A 13,394-nucleotide genomic window follows, 5' to 3' on the forward strand; every position below is an offset into this window, starting at 1 on the left:
GATTCGCTATTTAAAAAAAAAAAAAAAATCTTCAAGATGATTATATTTTTGAATTTATTAAATACCCTCTTAATAATAAAAGTTAAATAAACATTCTCATAAAATTATATTTATCCAAAAAAAATTCAATTCTCATAAAATATGTTTTTCAAATAAATAATGTTAAATAAAATTAATCAACATAATTGTTTGATTATAAAATGACATTTGAGTCCCTTTTTATATAAATATCTGACTAAGTCATAGTTAAATATTGTCAAGCTTAATTAACAATAGCTCTGCCAACATGCTTGAGCAACTATGTCATACTGATATGTGTATTGGATATGATACGTATTCAATATTTCAATACTTTCATTTTTAAAAATATAAAATATAATATGTTTTTGATATGTGCAAGTATGTTTATTAAAAAAATAATAAAAATATAAAAAGTACAATTTAAATTTAGAAAATATCCAAAATATCATACATATATAGTACTGTAAAATAATATCAAGCAAAACGTAATCATCATTGATATTTTTATTCTATTTATACTTAATTGTCTATTGCTTAATTTTTGCTAATAATTCTCCACTTAGGATTTAAATGCCAAAAGATTATATTTCTACATTTTTATAATTTAAAAAAATATAATAATTTTTATCTTTTTATTATATCTAAAAATAATTTTTTAAGGAAAATCTAATCTTTAATTTTAAAAAGAAATCAAAAAATATATTAGAAATAAAAAATATTAATATTGCAATATTTAATAAATTTTAATTTCTTAAAAATAGTTTTGAAGTATTGATTTGAAGGTATCAACTTATAATTTAAAGTATAATTATTAGATATTCTCTTTGTTAAAAAATGTAAGACATTTTTAACTAAATCACATCTCTAATAAAGTAGTTGACTACTTTCAAACTAACTCTATCTTTTTATATTTATCTTTATTAAACACCCTATAATAAATATAAAGTCATTATCAATAGGGGTACTTTTTTAAAAAATAATGATTATATCTCAAAAGACTAAAAATAGTTTACATTTTTTAATATCCAACTCCTCAAAAAATAACTTATATTTTTTAATGAAGGGAGTAGGTATCAAAAATAAAAATTTATTAAAATTTTAAAAAATAATATTTTGATATTCTATGGATACGTATTGAAGAAATATCGGTGAACATCAATATCAAACACGATACTGATATTGATACGTGAGGCAATTTGAGTTTTTACAATGAGTGTCATTCCCTAAAATAACTAATTAAAAACCTTTATATTTATTTGTTTTATATATTCATTTTTTAAAAAGTGCATTTCATATTCTTTAATTTTACACTCCATCTGTTAAAAAATGTAAGATATTTTTAACTGAATCTCACTCCTCAATAAAGTAATTACCTACTTTCTAACTAACCCTATCTTTTCATATTTATCCCTATTAAATACTCTATAATAAATTTAAAGTCATTATTAATGAGGGCACTTTTGAAAAAAAAATACAATGGTTATACATTGAAATATTAAAAATACGTTACATTTTTGAATATCTAACTTCTCAAAAAATGTCTTATATTTTTGAACTAAAGGAGTATAAGGTCTCATTTTAATATTTTAATTTTATAAAATATTTTTTCAATCATCTAACCCTAATATTGTTAATCTCAAATGATAATTTTTTGTGATGATTATTGTTATTTTAAAAATTTAATTTAATATATCAATATTTGACATCATTTTATCAACATTTTAAAAATTCAACGTCAATATTTTTTGTCAATCAAATTAAAAGTTTTGAGATTAATGAATTGAAAGAAAACTTTATAAAATTAAAAAAATTAAAATAAAATTTTGTGTAAAGTTAAAAAAACTAAAGGATATATTGAAGGGTAAGAACCACCACGACCACATATATGAAAAATCTCCCCTCATTTTAACAAACAACCACATGCATTGTCTTTTCCCTTTTGTCATTCAAACCCTAGGCTCCTTTGAAAAGAAACTAAAACTACACATCAATATATTAATGTCATATTCATATCAGGTGGTGAAAATATTGCCATCAATCACTCTTTGAAGGTATATCAGTTCTAAAATTTCATAAAATGTAAAATATATGAAGTAAATTATTATTATTTTTTCAAATGTTATTGGCAAAAACTAGATGCATAAATGATTCATTATATACATGAGGGGACTAAAATAAAATTAAAGAGTTAATTAAAATAATCTTAATATCCTTGGTGAAATCAAACATATAAACAATTCGTGTGAAAAAAATGAATAAATGATATATAGAAAATGATTAGTCAATATAGGTGAAATTTACAACTTTCATTGATAGCATACCATCACTATAAATTTGTGACTTTCATTCCATGTATATTACTTGTTTATTTTTTCTACACAAATTATTTATATATGTAATTTAATTTGTTTATATTCATAATAGTGTTTTGCTGTTAATAAAAGTAGCAAATTTCACTTATATCAGTTATTTATTTTTTATATATTAGTTGTTCATATTATGAGGAATAATAAAATTATTTTAGTTAACTTTTAAATTTTATTTCAGTCTCTCACATATGTAATGAAATTTCAAAATTTTACAAGCTTTAACAAAAATCAAGTTGGGTTAAGAGGACCTCACTAAAAATTTCCCTTGTTTTTAAACCCTCAAATTTGCTTTCATAAGCTTTCATTCCTTTTGTTTAATCTCTCAAATGTTTGTCCTTTTAGTTTAAAAAAAATACTTAGATCTTGAGTTGGGAGAATTTAATATAGAGCAAATGTAAGAATAGGAAACTAAAAAGATATTTTACTTAGAGCCGGTAATTTGGGTCAAGCCCGACGAGCCAACCCGAACCCAAAAAAAAATATTTTTTATTATTCGGGTCTATTCAGGCCGCCCGAATAGGCCCGAGAAAATTCGGGCCAAGCCCGATCGGGTTCGGGCTTGGCCCGAATACCCGAATAGGAAAAAAAATTTAAAAAAAATATATAATATAATAAATATTAATTATTTTTCAAGTTTTATATCATTTTATTTTAAACTATCATATATTTGAATGTATTACTATAGTTATTTTAACAAAAATAAAAATATTTATATTTTTCCATTTTTATTATTTTTAATTAAATAAAATATCTCAAAATAATAATTAAAATATATTTTAATATTAATTTTTATATTTTAAGACTCAATTTTTTTTGAAAAAAATTGACTCATATAAACCATTTTCTTGTCCAAAAAATTATATTTTATATTTTTTATAAAATTAGATAATTAATTTTAAATTAAAAATAATTTTAAAAATAAAATTTGGTCGTGTATGAATTTTCGACTCTACTACTAAACAAACATAATAAATAAAATAATATTTTTAGATAATTATTTAATTATTATCCACGTCAGATTTAGTTAAAAATTAAAAATAAACTAAAGTAAATACTTTTTATATATAGGACTTAAACAATATAAAAAATTTAAAAAATAGTATTTTACCCATAATTAAATAATTTTATTTTATATAATATAATGACGACTATTTTTTTTCATATTCTTAAAAATAAAAAGTACAGTTTATCTAATAGTTATTAAAAACTTTAATCAGGATAATAATTTTAAATTAATGGTTTAACCGTAGTTGAATTGAGATTAACTTGATCATAATTAAAATAATATGATTCAATTAAAATATATAAATATTTTTATATAACTATGATAAGAGCAATATTTAAATAAATATGACATTAATTTACAAGTAAAGGAAACATTCATGAATAAATTGCACATAATACAACAAAACAGTAACACTACTTAAATACTTAACTACAAAGTTAATAAGTTATTATTTTTTATTCATTTCAAGTTAAAATAATATGTTATGCTTAATAAAATTATTTAAAAATTAAAATTGATTAAAAATAAAAAAAATATTTTTTAAAAAGTTTCGGGTATTCGGGCCGGCCCGAATAAGTCCGAAGCCCGAAGGCGTTAGGGCCGGACTTGGCTATATGGGCTTTTTAGAAAGAGTAGGATTCTTTAAGTCCGGCCCGAATTGAACCCAACCCGAATAAACCCGGCCCACCCAAATTACCGGCTCTAATTTTACTCATATCAATTGATAAGATATTTTTAAATAAAATAATATATATTAATAAAACTTATCAAATACATTTTACAACATTATTTTTTTAAAATAAAAATAAAAAATTTTAAAAATAACTCTTCATTTAATAATTCATTAATAAAAAATATTAAAAAAAAGAATATATAAAAATAATAATATTAAAAAATTATAATTAATAAAATCTTCTTTTTATTTTTGTACAAATATTTTATATTTTAAAATATCAAATACCTATCCTATATAATTTGAGACTAACAAAGTAGTAAGTTATAAGAATTAAAAACAAAAATGACACTGGAGTGGTATTTTCCTTTTTTATTACCAAGTTTTTCCAATAAAATTGAAACACAAAAATCCAGAACGAAACGGCCTCACGGACTCTACCACCCTTTATTATCCCTTTTATTTGCCCTGTTCTTCATTTCGCTCTCCTTCGTCTCTTGTTTCTTTCTCCATCGCCACTAGGCCACAAAGGAGAAGAGATATGGGCACCCGAAACCGACCCGATACTCTTTCCTTCGCATTAATCTTCGCCTTCAACCTCTTGCTCCTCACTTCTCCGACCGGCTACGCAATCGCGAATCCGATCAAAACCGTCGTCGTTTTGGTGATGGAGAACCGGTCCTTCGATCACATGCTAGGGTGGATGAAGAAGCTCAATCCAGAAATCGACGGTGTCGACGGCTCAGAATCGAACCCGCTGTCGGTAAAGGACCCGAAGTCGGCGCGGGTCTTCTTCGGCAACCAGTCGCAGTTCGTGGACCCGGACCCGGGACACTCGTTCCAGGCGATTAGAGAGCAGATATTCGGGTCGGATGATGCGTCGGCGGACCCGGCTCCGATGAACGGATTCGCACAGCAAGCGTATTCTATGGATAACACCACAGCCATGTCTCGCAATGTGATGAACGGCTTCGTCCCTGAGATGGTCCCCGTTTACAAAGCTCTTGTTTCGGAGTTCGCCGTGTTTGACAGGTTTGCTTAGCTTCGTCTTCACCAAATTCAATGTTCAGTTCATAGTTACTTCACAGTTTGCTCTCTCTCAATGTAATGATTTATTCTTTTTTTTTTTTTGCCTATTTATTTATTCTTAGTTGGGACTTGGGAGAAAACACGTATATTTTTCTAATCATGGAGTCAGGTTTGATAAAACAGAGAGAGATGGCTTATCACAGCTACTGCAATTAATCAGATCGATAATGTTAATTATTATTAATAATACTATTTACAAGTCACTTATAACATTTTTATTAAAATAAAAAAAATTAAATTTTATTAATTTTATCTAAAAATTTAACACGTTTCTAACTTTATTCTTAAAGAAGTAAAAGAATAAAAAAAAATACAATACTTGTTAAGATAAGAGGAGTAAAGAATAACTATGTCAAAACAGAAAGCTAGAGGAAAAAGAAAATATTCTTCATTTTTTGATCTTTTTTCTTTTTTTTCCTGTCTCATAATTAATTTTTTAATTAAACGTAAATATTGACATATTCTTTTTGTCTTTTTGCTAATGTTAGAGTTACTTGCTCTTAAACCTCATATTCTATTGTCTTTCCGGCCAACATTTCAGGATCCAAATCGGGGGAACGAAATGAAATTATTTGCTGCGTTTTTCATTTAATATGTTTTAGTTGTTTTATACTTTTATTCTTCGGTGGTTTAATTGATTTTTTTAACTAAAATATTTTTTATTGATTATATATTTTTTGGGTAACCTTTTTCGGCAATGAGAGGCTAACTTGTTTGTTAAATATTCTCAAATATATTGTCATTTTACGTCAACTTCCTATCTGAATATCTGTGTGTGTATAATCAATATAAAAAAAGTAGTTTGTTTTGGATAAATTTCAATCAAGTTTTAATTGATTAACATGTATTTGTTTAATTTAGACTTCGTTTATCAATGAGCCAATTCTTCAAGGATTATTTTAGGTTTCTCCGAAGGAATTGCATCACTTGATCTGTGTTAATGTTCTAATTTTGTTTGTTTTTATTTTCTCTTCTGACTTAAGAAAAAAAAAAACATATTAGGGAATATGTATGAGTATGTGTATGTATAATTATAATTATATTATGCACTAATGATTGATGTTAATTGACCTCTTGACTTGCTAGGTGGTTTGCTTCTGTTCCAGCTTCCACACAGCCTAATCGCCTGTACGTTCACTCCGGGACCTCCGCCGGAGCGACGAGCAACAACTCGACGCTGCTCGTCCAGGGTTATCCACAGAGAACCATCTTCGACAGCCTCGATGACGCCGGAATATCGTTCGGGATATACTACCAGAACATTCCGGCGACATTGTTCTATCGGACCCTAAGGAAGTTGAAGCACCTAACAAAATTCCACCCATACGACTTGTCGTTCAAGCAGCACGCAAGGGAAGGGAAGTTACCGGGGTATGTTGTGGTGGAGCAGCGATACATGGACACGAAGTTGACGCCAGCCAATGACGACCATCCATCGCATGACGTGTACCAAGGGCAGATTTTTGTGAAGGAGGTGTACGAGACGCTGAGGGCGAGCCCGCAGTGGAACGAGACCCTCTTTGTGATCACGTACGATGAGCATGGAGGGTTCTATGATCACGTGCCAACTCCTGTACGCGGGGTCCCCAGTCCAGATGGAATTGTGGGGCCCGAGCCATTCAATTTTAAGTTTGATAGGTTGGGAGTTAGGGTTCCGACCATTGCAATCTCACCTTGGATAGAAAAAGGCACAGGCAAGTTTTCTCTTCAACTTTGCTTTTTTTATTAATAATTTTTAAAAGGGATGAATTGGGATCATAGATCTAATGAAGAAATATTTAAGAAAACAGACCTAGAATTCTCCACCAAAAAATATGATAAAAAAGTTTGTAATACGAAAGATAAAATGTAAAATATAGAAGATAAAATGCACATTTTTTACGATGTCATTTTTTTACCACACAATAAATCTATATTTTATTTTCCATATTCTGAATTTTTCTTGTGCTTTTCACGGGAGAAAACTATGTCATTTTTTCCAAATAAATTTGTAAATGGGCCCTTATAAATTTTTAAAGTTGTTAATGGATAATAGCGAGTCATAGAAACTGAATTTTCAATTTTTTGTTGTGTTGATATCTTAAATTTTGTTAATTATATTTATAAAATTTATGAAATTATTTGTACATAATTCTTAAATTTTCACACTTTTGTTAATATAACAATAAATTAAATAATTATAAAAAATTATATACACATAATGCTTAAACGTGGTTAATATTTAGATACTTGATATCTACTATAGATTAATATAGAAGATCTGAAAATATTAATTAAAAATGGATATTACTGTATATTGATATTTTTCAAACCACATGCTACAAATAGGACCCATATTTAGTTTGATTATATATTCTTTTAATTTTATTTATAAGAATGATAGGTGATTAATTTTGTTTTTATTTATAAGTTATTTTATTATTTTTTGTATTCATTTTTATCTTTCTGTGCTTATTAAATCTAAGAAAAAATTATTAAAACTAATTATTTTTGAATTTATTAGCGACAGAGATAAAAACGTAATAAATTTTAAAATAAAATTAATAAAGTTTAACGTGTTTTTTTTTACAGTAAAATATATTAAAAATAATTTATAAACAAGATGGAGAAAGCACTTTACCAAATATCTATAATTAATTCAATATATTTATATCCTACTAAAATCACCATCTAGAGACACGTGAGTATGACCTCACCTTTAATCATTATGAGGTTCTATCGGTGGGGTGAGATTAACCAATAAAAAACTTACACGTAGTCTCTCGTCTTCTGAGTAAAAGGACAAGAGGCATGAAGTGGGATGGCGAGTGGGGACCGCTTGCATCAGTGTGTGAAAACTAGCTGTGTTGCTTAATTGCTTTAATTTCTTCTCGCTAGGAGCCACGTTTTGCTTACCCAATTAAGCATTAACTAACATAATGGAACATTATTAATGCATCAAATTAATAATGGTTTGGTTGACTTTTTAGCCATTCCCATCCACGAGAACAAGTTACCTGCAGGAGTCAACCAGGCAATACTTGATTCACGCTGGTATATAATGGACAAATGAACACGTTTTTCGTGTATAATGGATATAGAATTTGTGTAATGGATTCCATTATTTACAATTTTGCCATATATTGAATATTCATCCCAATTCTATTAATAAGTCATTTCTAATATATTTTATTAGAATAAAAAAAATTTTAAAACTACTAATTAATATTGGTCTTAATGCAAAGAGCTATAGCCCTTTAAATATGAAATTTTATGTTCGAGTCGATGTAATATAAAAAGATGTCTTTAAAAGAGTTATCTTTAATTAAGCCTAATAATTGACCCAATGAAAGAGCCACATTAAAAAAGAAAAAGTTTAAAGTTTAACTCTCTTTAAAAAGTTAATAAATTTTCAACAATACTCTTATTAAGTTTACATACTTTAATAATATATTTTGTCACCAACACTTAATAGGGATAAAAAGGGGAATTTGTAATAAAAAGTCTGTGACATGTTTTATAAGTGACAAAAGAAATCTTCCTTTTATTACTTTATAAATAACCTTATAAATAAGACCAGATGAGTATTAATTTTACACTACTTCCTCCGTGTTCTTTGTAGATCACTTTTATGGCTTATTTGATTTATGTGTATTATCAATTTGTGAATGAATTGAGTTGAATAACATTCCTTTATACAATTTTTAAATCATGTTTTTGAACTGTGAAACTCATTGTTGGAAGTTAATGATGGTGTTGGTGATGCAGTGGTTCATGGAGCAAAGGGGTCACCCACTGCAACATCAGAATATGAGCACTCATCCATTGCAGCAACAGTGAAGAAACTCTACAATCTGCCTTCCTTCCTCACAAAAAGAGATGAATGGGCTGCAACCTTTGAGGCCATTCTTCACACCAGAACTGAACCCAGGACTGATTGCCCAGGTATCATCATGTCAACACTCTCCTCCTTCTCTGATCTCTTGGCTTTTAAGCTTTTCAACTCATGAAACTCATGCCATTTGATGCAGCAGTAATTTATTATTATTATTTTTTTTGGGTATTTTTGATTTGATCTAAGCTGTTAAGTCTTTAATTATCATGAGCTGAATGATTGAAGCTAGAAAAACGGCTTCCTATGTGCTTGTACAAAGACGGCGCATTTCTCAATTTCATTATATAAGTATTGAATCCTGAAGGTAAATGATCAACTTCAGAGTAGCAAATGATTATTTTCATTGAGTGAGTGACTAAAACAGTGTAGCAAATGATTACTTTCATTTTCATAAATGTTGAGAAATAAAAGTAGTCATTTCCTGAACTATTTTAGTCACTTCCTTAATGAAAAAGTCATTTAACTCTCAAATTATCATTTATCTTTGGGGGCATTATTATGATCATTTTGTAAAAAATTCAATGTTAGGTAAGTTCCTAGGGACTTCAAAAGAATTACCTTATTTTGTGGTCCTCTTTTTTCATTTGTCTATTTGGATAGGATTTATTTGCCATTCTCCCTTCAAACTCTCTCCATTAAAAAATGTAAGGTATTTTTAATTATATCTCATCCTTAATAAAATAGTTATTTATCTTTAAATTAACCCTATCTTTTCATATTTACTTCTAATTAATAGGTTGTTTCATTCTAAAATGAATATAAAGTGATTTACTTAATAGAGGCACTTTTGAAAAAAAAATACAATGATTACATCTTGAAAGACTAAAAATGCCTCACATTTTTTAACATCCAATTCTTTAAAAAATGCTTTACATTTTTTAATGAAAGGAGTATGTGTTATAAAGATTGAAAAAGCCCAAAACCCATTTTTTCTTTCTCTATCTGTATGGACCGGCACCTGAAAAAAAAATCTCTCACTTGAGTATCAGTTATCTGCCAAGGCCAATTGCTTGTGTAGGTTCAAATTGCAGGGAATCTAGATCTCAAATCACAAAAAATGTAGCAATAATCTATTAACTCGTTTGTTATGAGAAATTTCAAATATCAATATGCTATGCAATAGACCCAAATAATTTGAAATATCAAGATAAAAATAATGATATACAGGAGATATATTATTATCAGAGAATCATATGATTAAAAATGAAAATTGTTCTGCGCAGAGAAACTTCCAACCCCAGTGAAGATAAGAAAAGGGGGACCAAATGAAGAAGCAAAGGTGAGTGAATTTCAGCAAGAGTTGATACAGCTAGCAGCAGTGTTGAAAGGAGACAACATCTTCACCAGTTACCCTCAAACTATAGGGAAGGAAATGACTGTGAAGCAAGGTAAAGCCTACATGGAAGATGCCGTCAAACGCTTCTTCGAGGCCGGATGGTACGCCATGAAGATGGGAGTCAGTGACGAACATATTGTGCAGATGAAGCCTTCTCTCACTACCAGATCTTCCAAACAGTCTTCACATCCTAACCCTTAAATGCACCCTCCATATATATATTATATATCCATATATGTATATTCTATATACAAATATTGAAAATAGGACAGCATCAACGTGTAGGTCTAAAAGATGTAATGCATAAAAGTTGGTGCTTGAGATTGAATAGGTGCTATATATATGGTATTTATTCAGGCGTTTCTGATCTTTGGCTGACTTTTAACCCCAGACCTCTAAGAAAGTTGGAATTTACTTACTGGGTTTTGTTTTGATGATGAGATATCAGATATGAGTACTGTAATGCTTATAATCCCAAAATAAGAAAAGAAAAGATCTTGCTATGCCTATATGGTTGCCTTGGAAGCCTTTCTAGCAAGAATAGCCCAACAAAGCACACGATACAGAACAAAGAAGCCAAGCATGATGCTCACATTCATCCACCTTGTATCTGTATCAAGTCCTCTACTCTTGAGCACGTCAAAACCAGTAAGCAAGCAATCTGATTCTCCTTCTGAGAAACACTCGCTCTTAACATTCCAATACTCATTTGTGAGTAATGCATCCAGAGGGTACCTATACAGTGACACATAGTACATGAAAATCCAGTACTTGGGGATGCTCTCTTTTGGAATGAAGTATCCTGAGAATAGAAAGAATGCTCCCAGCACAGTGCAGATCATGGAGTTCCCAGAAATGAAATCAGGAGATATTGCACTTAAGAAGAGAACCAGAGAACTTGCCATGAGCACTATAAGCCAGACGATGAAGATGAAGAAGGCAAAGGCTGAGAAGGACGGGTTGAGACCTACGATCCAGTACACAGGGACTGAGAAAAGTATGGACACTACAAACAAGAAAGGAAAGAAGACAAGAGTGTTTGCCACCATGTAAGAGGAAATTTTGTATGCTCCTCTTGAGGCTTCTTTCATTAGAACACATCTCTCTTGAAGGAATATTGGAAGTGCTTCAACTGTGGAAGAAAGCAGAAAGCTCAGGCTAAATGCAAACAGGCCTAGTCTTTCTGCAACTCCTCCTTCATCCTTCCTCACCTGGTCCAGTAACAAAATAAACCCTTAAAAGATAACTCACATGTGGAATTATTAAAGTAAATGATACTAACTTTCCTACGAATTTAGATGGTTCTATTTTTTGCTACAGCAGCACAGTACTACAAGGAAAGAGAAAGACACAGAGTGGGTGGGCCTATTCACCTCATGTGTTGGTCCCACCCCATATATTTACCTCCTTCCTCACAACATCATGTTTTGGGGCAGAGAATCGAAGGTATAAAGTCATGCTAAATATATGTAAAAATCATACTAATTAGAGCCTGCAACATTCTGGCCCAAAAAAAAAAAAAAACAAAGAGCAGAGAGGTTTTGGGATAGTTTACCTTTATGTAAACACTTCCAAGCCCAAACCCGCCAACTAGAGCTTGCATTGTTCTGGCCAAGAAAAGCTGCTTTGTTCTGTAAATGACCTTCCAAAATCTTGAGCAGAGAAACAAGATCTCAATCAAGCTCCAATACCAGGCACTGCAAATCTTTTTGCTGTTATCATCACTTGTGTAATTATGAACCTCACCAGTTTCTTCTTCCTTGTCTTGCACGGGACAAATGTCATTATCATAAGTGGAAATTTTTGAATCTTCCAATCTCTGTATAATTTCCATGGCAAACTCTAAAGCATTGAGTTGCATTGGAATCTGAAATCCCAACCTGGTAATGGTTTTCTCAAGTGATCTCAGGCTACCGTTGTGCACAACTGAGCCATGAGACAGGATCAAGAACCTAGAAATGTACTGCAATATTCTATAGCTGGGTTGGTGAATTGAAAGAATCACTATCCTTCTCTTTGACTGAACCATCAATGAAAGAAGTTCTATCACTTGAAGAGCTGAAGAACTGTCTAGGCCTGAGGTTGGCTCATCTAGGACCAAAATAGGAGGATTATGAATCATATCAGAACCTATAGATACCCTTTTCCTCTCCCCACCAGAAATCCCTCTATTCTCGTCATCTCCAACATAGCTATCAGCAACATGAAGCAGCCCAAGCTCTTGCATCAAAGTCTCTACCCTCACTTCTCTATCCTTTGATGACATTTCCTTTAGCCTAAACTTGGCACTGAACATTAAGGTTTCTTTCACGGTTAACAGAGGAAGCAAATTATCCTCTTGTGCCACAAACCCACAGATCTTCCTCAACTGAGCTGGACTTGTCATTGGATGATCATTGATCGATATGCTTCTAGGATCAAAGTCTTTGTCTTTAACTCGCCCTGCGATGACACGAAGAAGAGTGGATTTCCCCGTGCCACTAGGACCAACAACAGCAACAATCTCAGAACTTTTGGCAGAAAAAGAGACTGAATTGAGTATATGCAGAGGCTTGGGCTTCTGAGGCATGAGACAGAATGAAAAGGGTGTGGATTTATGTGGGTGAAGAGTGTAGGAGAGATTGGTGACAGAAAGTTTATGATTACCAGAAGTAGTGGAGACAGAAGAATGATATGAAGAAGAAGACGGGCTGATGGAGATGGAGTCTTGAGGAGAATTAGAGGTTGAAAATAGTATCATAGTGTCATCTTCAGTGCTAGATAACCTGGGTGGGTTCAAGCAGCGAGCTGCCATTGTGCTTGTTTGATTTGTGTTTTTCTGCGTGTAGGACACAGAAATTTGAGCTTAAGATGGGAGCAAGAAATTGAAGATTCATGAGGAGATCAGTAAAGTGTAGTAAGAAATTATGATAGAAGATGACACAACCAGATTTGACTGCGTAAATGGTTACTTCTTGCATGGATGAAATGTTTGGCAGGGGTAGGTTATCTGGGACGTTGGAATTTTCAAGTGCCTATTTAAATTT

The 13,394-nt window shown here is 30.6% G+C and overlaps 2 protein-coding genes across 3 annotated transcripts; one reads left to right on the forward strand and one right to left on the reverse strand.

Moving 5' to 3' along the window:
- Nucleotides 1-4,547: 4,547 nt before the first annotated feature.
- Nucleotides 4,548-10,753, forward strand: LOC129303414 (non-specific phospholipase C2). Its single transcript, XM_054942703.1, has 4 exons — nt 4,548-5,101; nt 6,245-6,852; nt 8,906-9,082; nt 10,256-10,753. Exons 1-4 carry the CDS (start codon nt 4,611-4,613, stop codon nt 10,567-10,569), a joined length of 1,590 nt encoding a protein of 529 aa, XP_054798678.1. The 5' UTR covers nt 4,548-4,610; the 3' UTR covers nt 10,570-10,753.
- LOC129303413 (ABC transporter G family member 23) lies at nt 10,153-13,394 on the reverse strand. 2 transcript variants are annotated; one of them, XM_054942702.1, is made up of 3 exons: nt 11,924-13,394; nt 11,271-11,579; nt 10,933-11,103 (listed from the first exon to the last, which is right to left on the reverse strand). In XM_054942702.1, the coding sequence occupies exons 1-3, from the start codon at nt 13,160-13,162 to the stop codon at nt 11,074-11,076; spliced, it is 1,578 nt and encodes a 525-aa protein (XP_054798677.1). In that variant the 5' UTR covers nt 13,163-13,394; the 3' UTR covers nt 10,933-11,073. The 2 variants fall into 2 exon arrangements, with proteins under 2 accessions (XP_054798676.1, XP_054798677.1); XM_054942701.1 differs by having other exon boundaries at nt 10,153-11,579; nt 11,924-13,391.

Source organism: Prosopis cineraria, unplaced genomic scaffold (assembly GCF_029017545.1).
Source record: "Prosopis cineraria cultivar Desert tree isolate PC_DT_omini unplaced genomic scaffold, ASM2901754v1 PC2, whole genome shotgun sequence".
Taxonomy (NCBI): Eukaryota; Viridiplantae; Streptophyta; class Magnoliopsida; order Fabales; family Fabaceae; genus Prosopis; species Prosopis cineraria.